Here is a 23,958-nt window from a genome sequence, read left to right as displayed (position 1 = left end):
AATATTCACTTTTCTACATATCTATAAGAGTGGAGAGCAGTGAAAATTCATTCCCTTAAGTAACGAGCACACGTGAAAGCCCTGCAGTTGCAGGCGGCTGCGGCTAACAGCATGTGCACTATTGAAGAGAACTTAATATTCACTGCTTTCCACTCCCATGGGCGTGGAGTGCAGTGATTATGAATTTCTCTTTAGCAGTGGGCACAGGAGTTGGCCACAGCAGCCTGCTCCTGCCTCCTCTGATCTGCCGCTGCCCTACTACCAGAGCGAGTACATCTGAAGCTATAAGACGCCCTGCCCATTTTCCTCCACATTTCTGGAGGGAAAAAAAGTGCATCTTACAGTCCAAAAAAGACGGTATATGAGCTCTGTATAACACCACCACTGACTGTCAGCTTTCTGCCTATGCACAGCATAAGCAATCGGTGGTGTGGGTGGGGTTATACACAACTCTAATATTCAGAGAACTGGTAGATCAACAGCACATGAAACAGTGATTTTTATCAAAACTGCAGCCAGCAGCACAGTAAGTGATCCATCTCTGGTCTCTGACCTACATCATGTTGTTTTTAGATGGTATGGCAAATCTTGTGACACATTGGACAGCATAATCCTGGTGAAATTTACTGTTAGTCTGAAAGTAGCATAAAGTAGGGAGGGACCCCTTACTGGACTTTAGCCCTAGATCAGAATGTGTTGGGATAGGTATTCTGCTCCCAGATACCCATCTTAAAGCAACACTCCAGCTTTTTTTTTTTTTTATTGCAGCGCCTAAGTGATGCTACTGACTCAAGATCCCTACACCTAATATTATACTAAGGAGAGAACCCCATCATTAAATCCCTCTCTAACAAGCCATAAATTTGACTTATTTGATAAAATTGTAGGGTAAAAACATTTGTCCCTATTCTGCCACTAGCATATGTTGTATATAGGCAACTGCCTGAACTAACAGCTGAAGGCACCCTTTTTGACAAGGTGATCAATGAGTGGAACAGGCTGTCACAAGGGGTGGTGAGCAGTGATGAGCGAACGTGCTCCGATAAGATGCTAAGAGTGACTTTAGTGTTGCAGCTGTTGAACAGCCGCGAGACAAGAGGCCGCAGGGACTCGAACATTATTTTTCGAGCAAAATGAAGACCTGTTTAACACCTTATCGGAGCCTGTTCGTGCCTCACTAATGGCGAGTTTTCCTTCAATGGAAGTCTTCAAACAGAGGCTGAACAGACATCTGTCTGAGATGGGTTAGTGAATCCTGCATTGAGCAGGGGCTTGGACACAATGACCCTGGAGGTCCCTACCAACTCAAACATTCTATTATCGGTGCCCCTGTGTTTGCAGCAACGGACAGCAATGACCATGCTGCTGATCTACTCTGTAAGGAGCGCACTGTGCCTAGCAAGCAGGGACGTTGTGCCCTGAAATTAATAATTACCCTAATAATCTTTATTTTTATATAGCGCTAAGGCTGGGTTCACACTTGCATTTGGGCAGAGTGCCTAGGGCCGCGTTCTTCCTCCCCTAAGCTCTGCCTCCTTCTGAACAACTTCCCTTAAGATCCGCCTACTTCTGCATGCGTCCTGTGTACCTATCTTTAACATTGGGTACGCATTGACCTGCGTTGTATGTGGGTGCATCCGCATGTCGTTTTGACGTGCCCGCCGACCGCACGGGAACGCAACTGGTGTTTTGGGAGAGAACTGTTGTCCCAGCCAGATTTTTCGTTACATCATTACACACCAAATGTTTTCTATTGGTGAAAGATGTGGACAGCAGGCAGCCATTTCATCACACAAGCTCTTCTGAGAAGCCATGCTGCTGTGATAGTGCGTCTGTTTGATGTGTATGAAGGTTATCGTTGTATTGCCAAAATATGCAAGGCCTTTTCGGAAATAGATGTGGTCTGGATGGGAGTACCGTGTTTCCCCCCAAAAAAAACTTATATATATATATAATTTTTTTTTAAATGTATTTATTTATTTTTTTACTCAGAAAGGTGAGTTAGGGATTGTCGAGGGGACGTCTTTTTTTTTATGAAGAACCCACATACTGAAATAAAAATCAACATTTATTTAAATATAATCATGTCACCACACACTGGTATATACACACATTGCACATATGGTACACACCAGCCTGTCTTCTCTTCAGTTACTCTAAATTCCTGCAGTTAAAGGACTTTTGGTCACATGACAGTGATATCACCAAAGAGCTTTCAGCAGACTTAACACTGCACTAGAAACGCTGGGGACCCTTAAGAGAGTGGGGGGCACTAAGCAATTGCCCAGTTTGCCTCCCCCCTTCCCTAATGCTGACCTTGACTGTAACTAGGGCTTATTTTTGGGGAAACATGATATATACAGTGGTTATGAAACCTCTATATAATTCTCAGCATTGATCGTGCCTTTCATGTGAAAGCTGCCTATGCCATCAGAGATGCAGGCTCTTGAGCAGTGTGCTGATAAGCTGGATGTTTCCTCCACTCTTGAGTCCTCGGGATACGGCCTCTGTGGTTTTCATAAAGAATTTTTAATTTTAATTCATGTGTCTACAAAAGTTTTCCATTTTAAAAGCGCTTTGGCCCAGAGAAGACAACAGCATTTCTGGATTGTCTTGATACATGGCTCCTTCTTTGTGTGCTAGTGCTTTATCTTACATTTCTGGATTGCATGGCAACCTGTTGACAAATCCAGGCAGTGATTTTCACAACGGACCCATGCCTGTTTTTAATGCAGTGCTGCCTGATTGCGAGCATCCAATACTAAACGTCTGTCTTGTGGATATGAATGTCTCCAGAAACTGAAAAGGGAGTTGGTCACCATGAAAATGCTGTCTACCTGCAGGCATCATAGCTGGTTCTACCAACAGCCCGATTTCCCCATAAACAAGAACATTTGGCTCAGCTGAAGTGTTCTCCATGACAGCCACTGCCACACTACTATTTCAGGGGCTTATCACACAGAGCACAAAAGGATGAGCAATTGGAAATCCAGCAGTCTGGATTGTTCACTTCCTTTGAGATTAAGGGTCTGTGCACACGTTGCGGATTTGCCTGCGGATCCGCAGCAGTTTTCCATCTTGTGTACAGTACCATGTAAACCTATGGAAAATAAAATCCGCCCTGCACATGCTGCGGAAAATTCTGCGGTTTAATTTCCGCAGCATGTCAATTCTTTGTGCGGATTCCGCAGCGTTTTACGCCTGCTCCTCAATAGGTATCTGCAGGTGTTAAAATGTAGGAAATCCGCAGGTAAAACACAGTGCATTTTACCTGCGGATTTTTAAAAAACCTCAGCGGAAAAATCCACACAGAAATCCGCAACATGGGCACATACCCTATCTGTAGGAGAGTTGGGAAGCTCACCTATACATTGGACTGTCAGCTGATTGTCCACTAATCTGCTTCTTTATCTGCCAAAATTGATCATTATCAAAATTCTTAATTTGGAGGTAAAAGTGAGGACCGTTTCCCATTACTGACACAGATGCTACTGATAAGAATCTGTGTAGATCAAAGGGAGGAACTCTGCCTCTAGCTACTCCTGTGTACATAAAACTGTATCCGTAGTAACTTTCATCTCCTAAGTAATATAATAATCTGTCTTCACCGAATACAGATTTTAGCTCCAAATTGAGAATTTTGATAGTGACTGATCAATTCTGACTGAGAATGAAGCAGATTTCTGTGATAAGATACATTACAAAGTTTCTTATTTTCATGTGAACGGTTGATTTACTAAATGGCAATGAAAAAACATTTAGGGTATGTGCACACGCTGCGGATCTGCAGTTTTCCATGCGTTGTACAGTACCATGTAAACCTATGGAAAACAAAATCTGCAGTGCACATGCTGCAGAAAAAAAACGTGTTGAAACGCTGCGTTGCTTATTCCGCAGCATGTGAGTTCTTTGTGCAGATTCCACAGCGGTTTACACCCGCTCCATAATAGGAATCCGCACAAAAAACGCATTAAATCTGCGGTAAATCCGCAGGTAAAACGCAGTGCTTTTTACCTGCCGACTTCTCAACAGGTGTGGAAAAATCATCAGGGGTTACATCTACGTGTGAACATACCCTTACGCTTTGGCCCAGTGTGGTATGCCTGCCCGCTACTCTGCACCAACGTTCTAAAATGTCAATACAAAGTCTGGGCATTCCAGAAATAGTGAATAATATTATTTTGTATGAAGAAAAAAGCCTGTGCTGTAATAGAAGTATTTGCTTTATTTAGTAAGACAACACATAATTCCACAAATAGAAAGAAACTGATGGAATTGTATTGTAATATAATTATACGACCTAGGTTTCCATTTACACAAAAAAAAAAAAAAGCCTGATAAAAAAACAAAACCAAAAACATGTAAATAAATCACACTTACACTATACATCTATTGTCACAAAAGCATCGGAGAGTGGGTGTCCCACTTTACAATACTGACCTGTGGACAAGTGACTGCTCATTCTTTACACACAATTCATTGTCCGTACATCCTTGCCCAACCATGCTTTCATCTGGTTATACATTCTTTTCTTTGGAACTTCAGGTACATACAACGGAGAACTACCATCTATGTCCAGGCCATATGTAGGTTCTGTGCAAAATATACAGCTGTAGCCATTAACACTGGTAACTGCAAGTTTCCTCAGAAATGAATGGATTAAAGAGGGTACACCTTTTTGTCATTGACCTAAGCGCTCCGACCTCTTAAAATTAACGTCATCAGTTCTGATGACTCTAAAGCACTGTACGTGGGGTTAGGGAGACATTTTAGAACACATCCATGTACAGTAGTAATAAAGCACCTTGACTCTTAGGTCTCAAATGTTGTGGGGTATTGGTGGTCAATTATCCCATCCCGAGATACCTAGATGAAAAAACAGCACATGCCTAAGGAATTGCACCCACATATGCTTTATTGCCTCGGCTAAACATAGAGGTGTCCAGAAACGTCTCTGTAGGCCCTATATACTGATTTAGGGTTGTCAAATCTGCCAACTTTCCTTTAAATTTCATGTAGTCTCTTTATTTTCCTATCTGCTTGCACAGTGATGTCGTCTACTACTGACTTATGTGCCAAACAATTATTATACACGTGTGTTTTCTTATTAAATATGGATCTCTTCAGAAGCCAGATCTCACACAGTTACACTACAACAAAACCGCAGTGAAAATGGGAATGAGCAGATTCTATGGAGCGTAGCTTTAAACGACTAATCTTACAGGGCAAACTGTGGCATCATGCAACGGTAATGGGAAGACAACATGCAAAACTGGCAAATGTTACTATACAAGCCTAGTGCTCCCGGCACGTGGTGGCATACTGCATACTATATTCACTTCACTAGTCAAAGTCACGATTGGTCAGCACCAATGGAGCCACCAGTGTCCAAACATACAGAACAATGCACACCCAGCTTGATGAGATCTTCACCCAGACAGAGGGCCATTTGCTCGTCATGGTCTCATAGGAAGAGTCAGGGCTAGGAACAAAAGAAGGAAAAGAATGTCAGTAGATGGTTCTACATCAGATATATAAATAACTTTATACAGTATATAATATGTACAGCAACAACTGGACTTTCAGACTTAAAGGGTTTTTCTCAGGAACAACGATATTTTGTGCAGCACATAAGACCATTGCTCGAGGAGGTGCGCCATCCTGTGTAAGCAGGACTCGGAACTACTGGGAAAACGTCAGTCTACGTGCACTGAGTGATCTACTATCGTGCACGGTATTTGCTTTGGTCAGCTTGTGTAAACAGGCACTCAAACAACCACTGATTGGTAGACGTTTATGGATTGGTGGTCACATTTTGCCGCTGGTTGGTCTATGTAAAGGGACCCTAAGGTTATTCACATTGGACAAAAGTCCTGATAAGTTACGGTGTCCATCTACTGTGACTAGCACCGACTGGCTGGAATTCTGTTGGAAGAACCGGTCAGTAAAGCAGACCACACACACACACACACACAAGATGGTGTGCTAAGCAGATCTTCAGCTGGAAGTTATGTCTCCCAACTCCCCATACCCATGAGTGCTCAGCTCATCCGAGCATTTGTGTGTTTTCAGAAAGGGTAGAGGACAAAAGGCACGGATTCTCTCCCTAGAAAAATAGCAAAATGGATCAAAGGTTAAAACTTCAACCGCCCGATGCTTTTTTTTCACTGACGACATCTGTCGGGGAAGCCTTGAGAGGTCCCGCCAACATGAGTGGGTTCAGCCATCTTTCATCCAGTGTGTATGGGGGCTGTAAATATGCAAATACCAGCGGGGAAAACAAAGCGTTACATGGTGCTCACTGAAATCATGGCTGTCCATGTAATGCACGGACGTGCTTGAAAGCTTCTAACCGAGGGGCTTCTCTTTATTCTTAACAGGATATTAAAAACACGATGACCTGCAGAAACGATGTGAAATGCAACAATTCATGGCAGGCTGCTCTGTGTCACTTGGTGTCAATCCCAGCAGCGAAGCTTCCTGCTGGCTCAGGCCCCAGCTCCTTCTGTATTCAGAGGAATATAAATCTAAACTCAATTCTCATTAAATCAAATCTGAAATTGGTTTTGTATTCAGAAGACAGGAGTAACTGCAGACAGAGCTGACAAGGAGCAGCCATGCTACATGCAAGGGAATAATATTGAGAACATTGCCTTCGATCGCAGGTTTCCAGACACATTCTAAATTAACTGCAATTTGGAAATATGATAAAACGCACCTGTACCAATTGGTAAGGGTCATCATGATGTAAAGAGAAGCCAGGAAAAGCATGAAGTGAAAGAAGGAGTAGCTGTAAGTGACCCCATCCCGCTCATTGTCTACAGCACGATGCACGTCATCAGACTCGCCCGGGGAGCCATCGCTTCTACTCCCATCTTCTATCAGAGTGGACTCATCGCTGGTCAGCGTCAGCTTGTTCACCTGGCTGTTAGTTGATGTCCGGATGCTGCGGAACAGAAGCCATACTAAGTGTTCAGTAACTAAGTATATCCCGAATGCAGAATAATGAAAACATGTGTATAAACTAAATATTCCTGTAGACTGGGGGCACAACCCACAGCCATTCGTGGTCCTCAAGTATATGCTGACAGACTGCTCATAGATGCAGGGATTAGAGGAGTGTCAGATGGCACTGTACAGATGGGTAACCATCATTGGTGCACTGCATAGCCATGTCATCATCTAGGGGAGGAGGAGATGAAGTAAAGACGTGGCTGTGCGCTGCCATAATCTCTGGAGTGTACGGGAAAAGTGAAGCTCCCAACTGTGTAAGCATGTCACACGCTACAATGGAGAAAGTGGAATCCAGGGTCTCTTCCATTCAGGACTGTGTATAGGAGAGAAGATGACTGGTATTCTCCAGCGCCTAGTAGATATTCCTGTTGTGATGTTGTACTGCGGCCCATGCAGTAGGTTCAATTTGACAATGTGGCACTAGACCCAAAAACTACGTGCTAATACCTTGAGTACAAGACGCAGAGCAAGAAGAGAACAAGTCCAACGATTCCTTGCGCGTCCCACCACTGCACTACCTGAACCTGACCTGGAGAGGTAGTGGAATTGTAGCCGATGATGCGGAGCAAGCTGGGATTACATTTCCGATCTACAAACCAAAGGAGAAAAACAGTAGTTTTTTATCATCTGTAGGTGCTGCTGGGAAATCTCTATTAAACCATATTTATAAAAAAAAAAAAAAAAAACAGCTATTGGTTTTTGCTGTCCCATCTGAGAGCAGCATGATGTGGGGCAGAGAGCCTGATTCCAGCACTGTAAACTTTACCGGACTACTTCCTACACTTTTGGTAAAATCACTGTTTTATCGGATGAATATCTAGCAGTTCTCTGTGCATAACCCCGCCCACACCACTGATTGGCAGCTGTGTATACTATGCCAATCAGTGGTGGAGGCGGGGTTATATAGAGCTCATAAATATAGAGGACTACATGACAGCCGGTTTACTACACTTATAGTGATGATCTCCTGCTGATAAAACTGTGACTATATCACAACTATAGCAAATAGCCCAGAAAGTGACACTTCACTAAAATAAGGCTCTCTGTCTCTACCTTACATTGCTTTCAGATTAGGTGGCAAAAACCTGTTAAAAGAAACCTAAGCATAAAAATGAGTGATTACTTTAAAAAAGAAATAAATGTATTTTACTCACTACTTCCTAAGCCCCCCATACATTTTAGATAGCCGTCAACCGAACAATTGTAAGTCGGATCGTTTGTCCGGAAGCTAACTCTCCCATACACAGAAGAACTGGCACTGCTGAGGCCTCCATGTTCTTTATTTAAGGCAGAACACCAGGCTAGGTGGCCCATTATCGCCACTGACATCTTTGTGGGAAGTCGGGAGCCTGCACACACATTACGAAATCAGAGAATTCCCGACATTCATGGAAGATGTAACCTTATATCTTTATTACATCGTACTGATCCAACTGAACGTTTCAGCCCATCCCGACCTTTCCATGAGCGTCGAGACTTCTGATTATGCACCATTTACCCTCCTTGTGCACCATCCCTACAGTGGAGTGCCGATCGTTATGGAATTCTTAAAGCACAACACACTGCTGCATATTAACCAGAGTGCCTGCGCACACCAAAATCATAGCATGCACTAGTCTGGTCCAAATTACGGGCCGACCTAGTGCATTTCTATAACAAGCAGCTCCGGTGCACAAACACAGGAGCTGCACAGGGAATCAGTCATGTTTTAAGTTTTAATACAGCTGTTTGTATGTGACCTTAGTAAAGATACAATTGAAGCAAATGAATGGAGGAGATAAAGGAACAAAGCGCTTGGGTATTTATTTTTTGTGCTTTTCCTATGTTTATTATTCCTTTAATTGCTCAGAGTGCCATGTAATGTACATACCGGGCTCATTGGTCATGGCAGACCAAGTGAGATACATGGTGTAAATGGTTATCACGGAAGATTGCAGCAAACCAGATCTGGGCTGTGATTCCTATAAAAGAAAATTAAGAGACAGTTTTCAAAAATATTTAACTCATCTGTATCATCTTGAAAAATAGGCTCAGGATATACAGTGCCTTCTTCCACATGCCATATAGGGGACAATGATAGCATGTGGGAGAAGGTGCTCTGGTCAGATGAGGCCAAAGTGGAATTTTTGGGCTAAATGCAAAATGCCATGTGTGGTGGAAAACTAACAGCACAATACCCTGAAAACACAAACCCCACTGTCAAACATGGTGGTGGCAACATCATGCTGTGGGGATGCTTTTCTTCAACAGGGAAGCTGGTTAGAGTTGATGGAAAGATGTATGACGTCGAGTACAGGGCAATCCTGGAGGAAAACCTGTTAGAGGCTGCAAAAGACTTGAGACTCACATCGGGCGCAGGTTGCAAGACAACAACTCTAAATATACTGCCACAGCTACAATGGGATAATTTAGATCAGAGCATATTCATGTGTGTGAATGGCCCAGTAAAAGTGCAGATCTAAATCCCATTGAGAATCTGTGGCAAGACTTGAAAATTGCTGCTCACTGATGTTCTCCATCCAAACTCACTGAGCAAGGGCTAGTTTGCAAAGAAGAATGGGCAAACATGTCAGCCCCTAGATGTGCAAAGCTGGTAGAGATGTACGTAAAAGACCTGCTGCAGTAATTGCAGCAAAAGGTGGTCCTACAAAGTATTGACTCAGGAGGACTGAACATAAATGGACGTCACAATTTTCAGATTTATATTTTTATAATGTTTAGAAACCATGTATCACTTTCTTTACACTTCACAAATAGTTGCTACTTTGTGTTTGTATATTACATAAAATCTATTTAAGTTTGTGGGTGTTACCCGAAAAAAATGTGGAAAGTTCTCAGGGTATGAATACTTTTTCAAGGCACTGTAGGCAATATTTCTACCAATGGTTGGAGATTTAGCACTTTATAGCAGAACTGGCATTCTATTATCTGATGACTGTGGAAATTTATGTGAATTTTTCTCTTCTTTATTTCTTTTCTTAGAAATAAAACTAGTGAAAAATCCACTTATGGATGTTCCGATATAAGAAAGATAGTAGTGAAAGTGTTTCAGACATATGTGGCGGAAATGGCGGAGGCCGTTTCTGAGTTATGCTGCAGTTAGTTCAAGCAATATGAATCAGCTGTCAGATTCCCTTTAACCCCTTCAAGACCATACATGTACATCATCAGCTGTGTCACTGACTTTGATGCGTGCTCACACCCTGAGCCCGTACCTTTTCTCCACACTTCATGGCTGATGTAATCAGCCATCTAGTGTCTCTAACATCACCGGGTGGATAAGAGATTCACCAGTGGCTGTTAACCAGTTAAAGTCAATTACTGGCAGCAGCATTTAGCAGGCATAGACAAGCAGCACTTCATTGATCCGACCATTGCATGCCCGCCAAATGATAGCGGGGCACCGATGGGTTGTCATGACAGCTGGGGGTCAGCTGAAGACCCTCCTGCCGGTCATGACAATCCTCCTGTGAACGACCGCCCATGGCCTGCGTTCATAGAAGATCTTGACGTTTGCTATGCACAGCAGTGCTGAAGCTGATGTCAAATACAGTAAAAGAATTTTGCTCTATTAAAAATGAAAAAATAAATTAAAAATACACATATATGATTCCGCCGCATTAAGAAAGATCTCATCCATCAAAACATAAATTAATCCTGTTTTGTAAGCACCGTAATGATTTAAAAAAAAAAAAAATAAATCAAAACGCCATAATTACTTTTTTTCGTTGCTGCAACATTACAATAAAATGCAATAACAAGAGATCAAAACATCGTATCTACCCCAAAATGGTATCAGTAAAAACGTCAACACAGCCCCAGATCTTGAAAAATTAGAATGCTACTAAACTCAGAAAATGGTGACAAAAGCGTAAGTAATTTTTTTTGGACAAATTTCAAAATTTTTTTTCCCAACTTCAATAAAAAAAACAAACAAAAAAAAAACTATACATGTTTGGTATCTGCGTCCTTGTACTTCTTTGGGAAATCGTGTTGCCAGGTCAGTTTTACCATAAATTGAACATAGTAAAAAAATAAAAAACAAAACCATTGTGGAATTGAACTTTTCAATTTCACCACACTTGGATTTTTTTCCTGTTTTGAAGTACGCTATGTGGCAGAATGAATGGTGGCATTCAACAGTCCAACTCGTCCTGCAAAAAACAAGCTTTCATACGGCTATATTGATGGAAAAATAATGAAGTTATAGCTCTGGGAAGAGGGGGAGGAAAAAACTAAAAAAAAAAACCCCTAGAATTGTGGGTGAAGGGATCAATACTATGGACACACAACATGATCCCACATGAGATGCCATTACCATCACTGCCTATATTATGAGATGCCATTACCATCACTGCCTATATTATGAGATGCCATTACCATCACTGCCTATATGGCCATACCTGGATTTTGGGTAAAACCGACATTATAGAAGCTCCGATGCACAGAAGCAAATTGACACTGATGAAAGCTTTATTTTCCGCGCAGCCATCGGGATGAGTGTAGTAGACATAGAACAGCACGACTGCCACCAGTGACAGGGCATAGTTAATACCAGTGGCTGACAGCAGAGCTAGGAAACAAAGAAATATGGATTAGACAAGCTAAAGTGAGGAGCTTAACAATATAATAAAGATATTATTTCCATATAACTTACACTGTGATCCAGAAATGTACCTATGTCTTAAAAGACATTGTTCACCTTGGGAAACATATATTTTTTTTTATAGTTAAATACAAGTATTTACATCTAAAAATCATCTTTGCAATTGGTTTTGTTAAAAATGTTGCACAGTTTTGCTTTTACAGATTACTACCCTGCACATTCAACTTTGATGAAGTCTGTGGCCTTAAACAGCTGAGCGAAGCCCAGAAAAAGACATAAAAGACTTACAAGCCATATTAGCGGGCTGTCGGACTCTCAATCCGTCACCCAGTTCCTGCTACCTCATCTGAGAGCAGCATGATGTAGGCAAATAGACCCTGCTTCCAGCAATGTATCCCTCTGATTACTGAGTGCAGCAATTCTGACAAAATCAAGAGTTTTTCGATTTTGCAATGAAGCAGAGCTGAGAAAGCTAGCCCCGCCCACAACAAGCTCTGTATATACAATGTCCATAGACAGTGAGCTGCCTATCACAGGAGTGGGATTGTCAGACTTGCATGCACATGCTGCTGTGTCACAACAATGACAAGCTCCTGGTGCTAAAACAATCATAGTAAGCAAACAAAACCTTGGACCTTGATAAGAGAGGCGTTGCTGAAATCTGTGTTTAACCCTTAGATCATGCGGTCTTCAGATTACATAGCAAAAACCTGCTGACAGATTCCCTTTAACTCATTCTTTAGCCAGCACTAAACAGTGCAACACAGAGGATATAGAGGGTAAATTGTGCAAAATCTTTACATTCACTTAAGTTAACCCCTTAGTGACGGAGCCAAATTTTTGAAATCTGACCAGTGTCACTTTATGTGGTAATAACTCTGGAACGCTTCAACAAATCCCAGTGATTTTGATATTGTTTTTTCGTGACACATTATACTTTATGATAATGGTAAATTTAGGTCGATATGTTTTGTGTTTATTTATAAAAAATATCAGAAATTTGAGAAAAATGTTAAAAACTTAGCAATTTAAAACTTTGAATGATTATCCCTTTAATCCAGATAGTCATACCACAGCAAATTAATAAATAACATTTCCCACGTGTCTGCTTTACATCCGCACCATTTGTAAAATGTTGTTTTATTTTGTTAGCATTTTAGGAGGTTTAAAAATGTAGCAGCAATTTTTCATTTTTTTCAAGTAAATTTACAAAATTTATTTTTTTAGGGACTTAGCCATGTTTGAAGTGCCTTTAGGGGTCCCATATATTTGGAAAATATAAAGTGATACCATTTTAAAAACAGCACCCCCTAACATATTGAAAACTGCTGTCAGGTAGTTTATTAACCCTTCAGTTGCTTCTGAGGAATTAATGCAAAGTGACATGACAGAAATGACAATGTGCATTTTTACCACCTAAATGCCTCGAACTTCTGAACAGGTTACAACAGCCGGCAGATTCTTAGGCCGCTATTTGGTCATGAATTGCCATGGCAAACATCAGGACCACAAAATCATGATCTGAGGGCACCAACTGGGATTAGGAGGAAGCCCCCACAGTCTGTTAACCATTTATATGATGCAGTCACTATTGAAAGCAGCATCTAAGGCTACTTTCACACTAGCGTCGTGAAGCGTTGAAAGCGCCGCACAACGGGGCAGCGGATGCAGTTTTTCAACGCATCTGCTGCCCCATTGTAAGGTCCGGGGAGGAGGGGGGCGGAGTTCGGACACGTCGCACAAAAAAACGTTACATGTAGCGTTTTTTGTGCCGATGGTCCGCCAAAACACGACGCATCCATCGCACGACGGATGCGACGTGTGGCAATCCGTCGCAATTCGTCGCTAATGCAAGTCAATGGAGAAAAAACGCATCCTGCAAGCACTTTTGCAGGATGTGTTTTTTCTCCAAAACGACGCATAGCGACGGAGGCCAAACGACGCTAGTGTGAAAGTAGCCCAAGGGGTTAAACAGATTTGGACAGTGCAAACACAGATCGTGGCTGATGCAGCAAGTACAGGTGTGGGATTGTCACCTGTATGTGGAGGGTATTCTCTTATATCTCAGGCCAGTTAAAAGACGTATTGGTGGTCATTAAGGGGTTAAAAAAAAAAAAACATTCCCAAGGTGTAGACACCCTTTAAGTGTATGGGCTAGTAAGTTTTACTACACAGGACTGAATAAGTGTGGCTCACCTGCATACCAGCACCGCGAGTTTCCTTCTTCCATCTTTTCAACCCAGGATTCATTCCAAGAATGAGCAAAATCAATCAGCAAAACAAGCTGGATGAGTATGAAGCAGAATGCACCACCCATGCCAACATAGAACCACACTGAAAAACAAAAAATATTACCTATCATAACTACTTATGTAACAAACATGTCCACAGCTAGAGCAGGAAAAGCTCAATGTCCATCACAGCTGACCAAATAACATCAAGAACTCCCAAGATCTACAGATCACCATGCAATGATGTCAGTGATCAAACACAGCATGGCCATCACTGACAGTCTCCGTCCCGCAGTAGTGGCCGTATGCTGCATTAGGCCGGTTTCGAATGTCCTGATATTTCCGGTACCAGCAAAACCAGTACCGGAGATATCAGTGTCTGTGTGTGTGTGTGTAACACTTGCGGTACACGTGTGGCAACCATGTGCGGCATCAGTACCATATGTGCCGGCTGCTGGGAAGCTGCGGTACAGTTGGGGAACAGCGCTAACGCCAGGTGCTGAAGACTGCTCGCATCGTTCTCACCTGCTTTGCAGGCGATCAGCGCGAGCAGGGGACAATGCTGATAGTTCTATTCAACTGATAGCAGTGAGAGTAGGCGGCAGCTGATGGGAGTATTCATCAGCTGCCGCCTGCGCTGTAAATAAAAAAAAAACGGTGTATTTTTGATAGCCAGCCAGGCAAAACCATCAGCTGTCATCTTTAGCAAGCTTGGTTATCAAGAATAGAAGGGTTCCCACGCTGTTTTTATTTGAATAATTCAAAAAAGTGGCATGGTCCCCACCTCCCCATTTTGGGGGCTGGTACTCTCAAACTGGTAAGGGGCCAGTGATATTGCCCTCTATCCCCAGCCTAAAAATAACAGCCCACAGCTGCCCAGAAAAGGCACATCTATTAGATGCTCCAATTTGGGTGTGTTGGCCGGATCTTCCCACTTGCCCTGAAGCGGTGGCAAGTGGGGTTCACATTTGTGTGGTTGATGTCACCTTTGTATTTTCTGGTGACATCAAGCCCACGGCTTAGTAATGGTCGGCAGAGTAGGGGAGAATGATGAGAGCCGTTTTCAGCACTCGCCGCAGCGAACAGTGTGAACTGTACGGCTGCTTCCCAGGCGTCGGTACGGGTCAGTGATGACACACAGATGTCATCTGTGTGCATGAGTGAGATGTTTTGTGGCCCATGCTGCTGTTAATAAACAGGCATGTCAGCGTATTTTGATTACGGACACCCTGGAAACACACCGACATGTGCACAGACCCATTCACTTGAATGGGTCTACATGTATAAGTGTCTCCAATACGTGTGAAAACTGTCATTTTACCTACTAGAGACACTGACGTGTGAAAGAGGCCTTCGAGAAATGGAGTATGTGTGCGTGTCTGTCAGATGGACATTATGCCCTTTCACCTTTCCTAAAATCTTTAGTTTGCTATTGGTTCTTCACTAAATGACTACATGAAATGTCCTCCTGAAAAGGAGAGGCTTACCTGTGGTGAAAGGTCCTTCAGGGATGAAAAACGCACCAACTGTAATCCCAATGGCTGCCGCAAACTTGAAGAACCAGAAGCTGCAGAGAGAAAGTCACACGTGAATAATCATTCATGTATAAGTAGTGACGGATCTGGAAAGAACTGTGAGAAATCATCAACTTGTATGAGTAGGATATGAAGCTGCAGACCAGAGGTTACACATGATTGTCCCTAAATTCAGAAAACACTAACATACTGCAGCGCTTGTGCATCCTACTACCACCCCCATACAAAGCCTGGGAAACCGATGCTGAACTCCACTGTCTGAACTCCCATAGATTCTGAATGTAGATAAGTGTGATGTATCAATCTTGGCACAACCCCATTTAACCCTTTCTCTGCTAGGGGGCTTTGTTATTTTGTACCTCTGGTAGCCAAGGCAATTTTTGCACTTTTGACATGTATGAAAAAACTAAAATAAAATTACAAAATTAAAAAAAAAAAAAAAAAAATGTATATCACTATATATTTTGTGAAAGTAAACACCTGTCAGATTGTCAAAATGTTGCTCGATACTTTATACACGCAGGCAAAGGCCCCAAATTTTGCGTCAATCTGAATTTTTTGTAATAAATGAAAACAAAAATGTATTTCAGTGTCTAAGAAACTTTTATTTTAAACAGAGTCCATAATTACCACTCAGGCCTATGTCTATATTTTATTTATCTTTCTAGTTCTAGTTTTATGCTAGAAAATTCAGATCTGGCATGTGTCACTTTATGCAGCCATAATTTTGGGATGCCTTTACGTATTGCAGTGGTTTTTAATGACGCATTGTAGTTTACATTAATAGTAAATTTAAATTGAAAAATAAATGAATAAGAAGTTTGCAAAAAGTACCATATCGCTCATATGCCTACTTTACATTGGCATCATTGTTTTTTTATACATTCATTTTTTTGGCAACATTAGACAGCTTCTAAGTTCTCCAGCAATTATTTAGGGCCTGTTTTAGTTCTTACGTGATTTTAATGGGCCTATATATTAGAAACCGCAAATAAAATCACCCCATTTTAAAAAGTGTGCTCCTTACAGTATTCAAACTAATATTTAGGAAGTTGGTTAACCCGTCAAGTGTTTCACGTGATCCAACATGAAATGGAATGAATAAATGAAAAATTTAATTGTTTTCTCCACAGTTTTTTTTCCCAAATGGTGTAATAGGAGAAGAAATAGCCCCACAATGGCTTAGACTATTACTTGCAAATACAGCGATATCCGATATGTGGTTGACACTACTAACTGGGCGCACGGCACAGATCGGATGAGAAGGAGCTCAAATTCTGCTTGGCAAATGACATTTGTAGAGCACCTAAGGTATTAGTAAAGAGGAAAATTCTAGAAGGTGACCCCATGCTTGGAAACTACCACCTCCAAGGCATTTAAAGGCGTCTTGTGATCATTTCTCCCAAATTCCTCATTAACCCTGAATCTTAATGCAAGCAAATTAACTTTATCCAGTGCCATACATTCTGACTGGACAAGAACACCCCAGCATGGTGGGTTGATTTGATTCACATGGTATTATGCGCTCCTACTTTATAGGGAACTAGGCTCCATTTTAGGCCTCCTTCGCACCTCCTGGTGACCCTGTACTGGAAAAACAAGTACTGGTGAAATCCGTGGTGTGTGTGTGACGTCCGTGAAATATGTCAATGTGTATTCGAATCAGTGCTTTGCATGCTTATTTTTCTGTATTTGAATTTTTTTTTTTTTTTTAAATGGCGTGGGGCCCCCCGTAATTTTTATAACCCACTCTTCCCACTTGCCCGGGTCAATAAGGTTACCACTGGTCACAGGCAGAACTTCTCACGCTCTCAGCGTGTTCTTGCTGGGGTGGTGAGTGGTCGCATCACTGATGTGTCCGCTCACCAAACCTTCTGGATTGTTGTAGAACATGGGCATTATTGGATTATCAGCGGAAGGGCGAGTATAACTTTGCTGTTTTATTTTTAGTTTCACTGAATAAATGGGTAAAAGAGGGTCGGGAAGAAGTCTGTGTTTATTGCAATTAAAAGTGTTTACTCTGTATGTTAATTAAATTCGACTATGGAATTAGTAACCGGGGTGTCTTATAGTCAGTGGCCATAAAACAGATGACCTCAATCTCACAACTATTATCTCACTTGTCACAGCACCAGGGCAATGGATGCAGCATTTCTGGGGCGGCTGCGGGCTGATGTTCTTAGTCTGGGAGGAGCCAATATCCATGGCCCCTTCCTAGGCTATTAATATCAGCCCGCAGCTGTCTGCGTAGCCTTTGGTGGTTAGTAAATAGGGGGGGGGGTCTCCCCTATAATAACCAGTACAGGCTAAGCTAACAGTTGGGATCTGATACCAGTAGCCTGTGAACCTTTAGGGTTATTGACCCATTCCCAGAATATTAACACCAGACCCCAGCTGGTTAAAAAAATTACGGGGGACCCCATGCCGCTTTCTTTTTATTATTTAATATGTGCTAGACAAAGACGGTGGGCACTGACTACAACTATCAGACTTGTTTGGTCTCGCTAATAGCAGGGAGACCAGGCGATAATGACGATAGAGATATATATATATATTCTAAGAATAAAAAAGGAAAACAGCACACAAAAAATAGAAAAAAAGGTGGACTTTAATGCCTGAACGGCGTGGCATGGATTTAATCACTTTTTCAAGATGGAACCCATGTATTAATTTATACAGCCTTTTGTTATCTTTTGTATGTTTACCTCATGTGATATAATACATTTTTGTAACCTTATATTTTGACTTTGTTTCCTCCTTGTTTTGATAATGATGACAGTAGGATTCAGCACCCGGCACCTACAAACAGTGAGAACGGTGTGCTTTTGCCCAGGTGCCGATACGTGTCACACTGTGCAGGATGGGTGTCATCCGTGTGTCATTAGTGTGCATAACGCATTTTGTATGTAATGCGTAAAAAAAAAAAAAAAAAGAAAACGGACATGTCTGGGTTTTTCTATAAGAATAGATTCACTATAATCCATGTTTTACTCTTTTAATCCTCTGCTCTTTCTGGGATTTTAGGTCCAGAGGGTGATCCTATCAGTGACTGACAGCTATAACTGTATCCCCAACAATACAAAGAAAGCTGTCAGTCACTAATGGGACCGCCCTCTGGACCTAAAATCCCAGAAGGAGCAGAGATGTAAATGAGTAAAATTAAAGTTATACTGAGACTGACTCACAAAACTATGCCCTGGTCCATAACATGCTACTTGCAGATTCTAATGCATTTTCATGGTGACAGATTCCCTTTAATTACCTATAAACAGAAGGTTGGCCATTTTGGGTCAGACTTTGTCACAACCATAAAACGTGCTGTGTGATTTTGTCAGATCAGAACACAACATGCTCCGAGTCTCATGGATGTCGCACTCTGGTCCCTTATTTTCACAGATGTGTGTATAGATCGATGAAGCTTTGTGAGTCCATATGCATCCGAGAATGAAAAAAAAAAAGTGGATAGCCCCCGTAACATTTAACAAGGATGTGTGAATGTAGCCTCATTCTGTGGACAGGTAGGATTAACAAGATACCAAAGTTACATTATTTCATCTATGCTTTACTGTGTTTGCACATAAAAAAAAAGTTTAAACTGTTGCCAAATTCTATGGGGCATAACTTTTTTTTATTTTTCAGAGACGGCATTGCCTAATGGTTTGTTTCTGGTGGGATGAATTGTAATTCTGGCTTGTAACATTTTTTGGGCCAGTGACTTTTTGATTATTTTTTTTAAGACAATGTGTGCCATTATGGACGAGGTAATGTGAAATTTGTGTCCCCCAATAATAAAGGAATTAAAAGGATTTTTTTTTTTACTTTTTCAACCTTATAGTTCACCGAGACATGAGGTGTAGCACATATTATAGATCTGTCTCCTTTTCATGCTGCCCACCAACTCCCATGATGACCCCCCACTCCTCCTTCACGCTGGCTGAAGTCAGGAGGGTGGAGTTTGGTGGCATTTAACAGGCTGTATTCCCAGCCTACATGTTCTATTGTCAGATTTCAAAAATTGTGTTTGTAGTCACGACCCAGCCTATATCACAGGTTAATGGGTGTTTGAGACACACGTGGAGCTCCCACTTTAACCCGATATCTCGGCTGGGTCACAAATCAGCTAAGGGATTCTCTGCTTCAAAATTTACCTAACTGCGGATGTAGATAAGATCCAGGCTGAGAAATGGATATTAGAAGTTGCCACCCTGCAAGGATGTATGAGATACGACCTTGGCAAGAAAACACTTAAAAGGGTTGTCCCACAAACCACGTTAATTTTAATCAACATTTTAATCAATACATCTTAGAATAATAATAAGTTCAACAATTGGATGTGTTTAAATAAAATATTCCTGTGCTGAGATAATCTTATACATGTGTCCCTGCTGTGTACTGTGTAATAACTGTGTCTGACCGTACAGGGACATGGTCTGATCATACCACTGCTCCTGGGCAGGGGAGGAAGAAAAAGAGGATACAGACATTACAGCAGGGGATCACAAATAATTCTCTTTGAGGTAAAATATTGCTTAAAAACAGGCAGGGATATGTTTTATCTCACAAAAAGAATCAGCTGTGAGCCCAAACTGTAATGTCTGTATACTCTTTAGTATATAGCAAAAACTCGGCACTCAACTTAACGTAAGACAGGTGATTTAATGGTGTCCACAAAATAACAAACGTTTCGGTCCTACATCCGGACCTTCATCAGTCACAGTTGATAAATGCGAGGGAGCAAGTGGACCCACAGAATTGCTGATTGTGGAATGAAATCACACTTGTGTGTGAGCGCTGCCTGTATGTGGGCAGTATAGCCCCAAATGAAGCGATATACCTTAAAATATCAGGACATAAGTGCCGTGCCTGTGTGGGACGTGGAATCCACCGCATCCACAGCATAAGGAGACTTGAGACATTCCTGATCTCCAAACTCTGTGCTGCACATGTTCAGAAGCAAGACAGATAACATTATCCAACACTATTGAGCAGGGAAGCTGTGAATCCAGCTCTGGGGTGAGATAAAACACTTAGAAGAAAGCAGCGGCACAGTCCATGTCTCATAGTCAGTGGTAACATGCCACCTCAGTGAGCTGAAAGCTCATCTTGTTTTGAGCGGTATGGATTTTAAGAGTTTAAGAACACTGAGGAGTTCAAGCACGGTCTGCGGAGAAAGCTCAGGTGACGAAGGCGGAGGCATGCACTACCAGTGAGCGGAATGGTGCACTAGGTTTCTTGGCCATTGATTAAAGTTCAGTTTCTGCAGCATAGAGGCAGCGATCAGAGCTCTAGCTCCGGGTTTTTATACGGCCTGTATCCCCTATAGGCTATGTGCTTAGTTCACACTGTCAGTTTGGGCTCACAGACTCCCTTTAAAGAAAGCAGATGCAGTAATGCAGAAGTCAATTAATGGATCATTTAGTAACCAAGGAAACCTATATGATAACCAATATGGAGGATGCAAGGCAGTCATCCAGTTTTCCCACAAACAACTTCATATTTTAGAAATCTACTAATCTTTAGCAAACAGATAATTCTCACCCATTATGCACCGCAGCGCGCGGATCCTGGCTACTCTTCACTTTAATCATAAGAAGGGAGAAGAGAAGGAAAAACATGGCCATTCCGAAGCACACGCGATACACCGCTTTGTACCCAACCAGCACGTCACAGTTCACATGTGCACTGACTCCTGGAATGGAAGATCCCATTCCTCCCTCGCAGAAGCCGGGAATCTGGAAAATAAGAGGTCACGGTGTTATAAAAAAACACAGAGATGTGGTATAGCGCACATGATGAGACTTAGCAATTTTCTGACCTTTTTTAGATGCTCCTCCATTCCTGGCATTAACATCACACAAGCAACTCCAACCCCAAGAAGTAAAAAGAAGGCGTAGATGAGACGGGTAACGGTGGAGTTGTTCCCACTCGGGCAGCAGCGACACAGGAGGCATGGCGCACTGCCACATAGGCAGGGAAGCTGAAAGAGAATCATCCAGGAGCATTACACGGAGATCTCCACTGCTGGGCAACAGAAGAAACCAGTTACGTCATTGGATAATATTCAGAAAGCGGGCAGGAACATTAAGAGCCCAAAGGTGTTCCCAGCAATGACAGAAAAGCGATAAATGTCTGATTGCTGCAGAGAAAAAAAAATGTAAAAAAAATTATTATTATTTTTTTTTTTTTAAAGCAGCATTGACATGTCAGAATTTTTTTTCAATCACGGGTGTCCGGGTGTCGAGACTCCCCACCAAAAATAGTGGAAACAGAGGGTTAATCCACCCCGCTCACTGCACATCAGGAGGTAAGCGGGGCAGATGACGTCAGACCTGCCGACTGCTCGCGTGATCCAGCAGTGGACGGACGTCAGAAGCCCCCGGCCACCTCCTGATACAGAGGTCAGCAGAGGAGGAATACCCCTTTAAGCTGAGCGCTGTTCCTCTCTTCCCTGGGAGCGCGGGGGACATATTCATGGCAGATAACGAAGAGATTGGATCTGAGAGCTGATCAGAAGATGGTACAGATTAACCCTTTATACGCAGCTCAGCATTCAGACTGACACATTGCTGGAATCAGCGTCTCTGCCCCTACATCAGGCCGCTCTCATGATTATCACCACCTACATGTAATATTATACGCTTAACCCTTACTGTACTGTGTAACTCCCTCATGTATTCCCGACAGTATTAGGATACCAGACAGAGCCACTAAGGTCCCATGATCGATGAAGGTCTGAGCTGTCGGACCCCCAATCATACACCTGCATGAGACCCCAATAAATGCCAGGAGTATGAAAGTACCAGCAGCTGTGTCCTACCACACGGGCAGCCATGTCACTGGCACACGTCCATGGTGGATGTGTCAGCAGCAGCACCACACACTCCCTGTCACCCACACTGCAGCCCCCGGTAATTACCCAGCTGGCGGCGGAGCACAGGCCGAGGACTCCCCCCATATCGGCCTCGACGTCGTAGAACAGAAAATGGATCCTTGTTTACAGCCAAAGCAAGCTCCAGTACGCCACTTCCGCCGCTAGATTCCTCCCTGTGAGACGTCCCTACTGCACTGTCACCGCCATTTTACTGGAGACCAGTCTGCAGTTAGAATCCTGCAGTGACACCTGCAGAAGAGACAGTGGCAGTGGCGAGACTAGGTCCTCTTGTGTGCGGTGTTATGCTGTCACGTGCTATTGTTATGCTTCTCTACGCCAGCGCGATTTTGGGTGACGTCACTTTTCCGTACGACATCGGGATAATTGCGTAAATAACTATTCTTGTATGAAAATCCACCTAGTGTGCAGAAGAGCAGCAGCAGCAGTAGTGTTCACACTGTATGTATAACTATGGCAACAAAACCCCCATATACATGCTAACAGACCGGGGTGCTGCTGACATAGGTTGTATCTGATCAGATTGCATCAACTCCAATAACTATCAATAGACAAGTAGGAGGAAAAGGAGCAAACTGATTACATCTAGTCAAATCAATCATTTCATTTTATTAGTTCATTATAGTGTAGAAAAGTATTTATAAAATGTTACAACAATACTTAAAGTGCCATAAACAATGCAGATAGCTAAATATCCCACCCTCCCCCTTCCCCACACCGCAAATGTATATCAACCCCTTATATACCCATAATAAAAGGGGGAAAGACAATGCATTGCAGATAAGCATCTAGGAGATCCGCGTATTTAAATCGGATAGCTGGGAGAAGACATTCCCAATGTATCTATTATTAGAAAATGCAATGATAGGCAATAAAGTGTACAGTGCTTACCAGCAAATAGGTGGGGAACTGGAGGTGTTGGATAGAAGATCCCGACGCGCGTTTCACGGCAACATGGGGCCGCTTTCTCAAGCGGCCCCGCATACCTTCTTGCCACAGCTCGCATTGATGTGCCATCCTGGATGAGCTGCACTACCTGAGCCACTTGTGTGGGTTGTAGAGTCCGTCTCATGCTACCACGAGTGTAAAATCACAACCAATATTCAAAAGTGACCAAGACATCAGCCCGAAAGCATTGGCACTGAGATGTGGTCTGTGGTCCCCACCTGCAGAACCACTTCTTTATTGAGTGTGTCTTGATAACTGCTAATAATTTCCATCTGTTGTCTATTCCATTTGCACAACAGCATGTGAAATTGATTGTCAAGCAGTGTTGCTTCCTAAGTGGACAGTTTGATTTCACAGGAGTTTGATTTACTTGGAGTTATATTCTGTTGTTTAAGTGTTCCCTTTATTTTTTTGAGCAGTATATATATATATATATATATATATATATATATATATATATATATATATATATATATATATATATATAAAACACATACTATATTTATTTTTATATAAGTGAAATATAATATATGTAATGTAATCTACTATATAATTGTCTAAGGGCCACTTCCATCTTTCTGTCACGGATATTCATTGGTCGCGGCCTCTGTCTGTCATGGAATCCAAGTCGCTGATTGGTCTCGCCAGCTGCCTGTCATGGCTGTCGTGACCAATCAGCGACGGCCACAGTCCGATTAGTCCCTCCCTACTCCCCTGCAGTCAGTGCCCGCCGCC

General features: G+C 42.4%; 1 protein-coding gene across 1 annotated transcript; it reads right to left on the bottom strand.

Annotated features, from left to right (window-relative positions):
• Positions 1–4,205: 4,205 nt before the first annotated feature.
• On the bottom strand, positions 4,206–22,522 carry SERINC1 (serine incorporator 1). Its single transcript, XM_077289455.1, has 10 exons — positions 22,303–22,522; positions 21,202–21,363; positions 20,925–21,118; positions 15,339–15,418; positions 13,817–13,954; positions 11,418–11,587; positions 8,885–8,975; positions 7,462–7,603; positions 6,719–6,946; positions 4,206–5,482 (listed from the first exon to the last, which is right to left on the bottom strand). The coding sequence occupies exons 1-10, from the start codon at positions 22,339–22,341 to the stop codon at positions 5,344–5,346; spliced, it is 1,383 nt and encodes a 460-aa protein (XP_077145570.1). The 5' UTR covers positions 22,342–22,522; the 3' UTR covers positions 4,206–5,343.
• Positions 22,523–23,958: the final 1,436 nt, after the last annotated feature.

Source organism: Ranitomeya variabilis, chromosome 2 (genome assembly GCF_051348905.1).
Source record: "Ranitomeya variabilis isolate aRanVar5 chromosome 2, aRanVar5.hap1, whole genome shotgun sequence".
NCBI classification, from domain to species: Eukaryota; Metazoa; Chordata; class Amphibia; order Anura; family Dendrobatidae; genus Ranitomeya; species Ranitomeya variabilis.
This window is presented reverse-complemented; position numbering and strand designations above follow the sequence as displayed.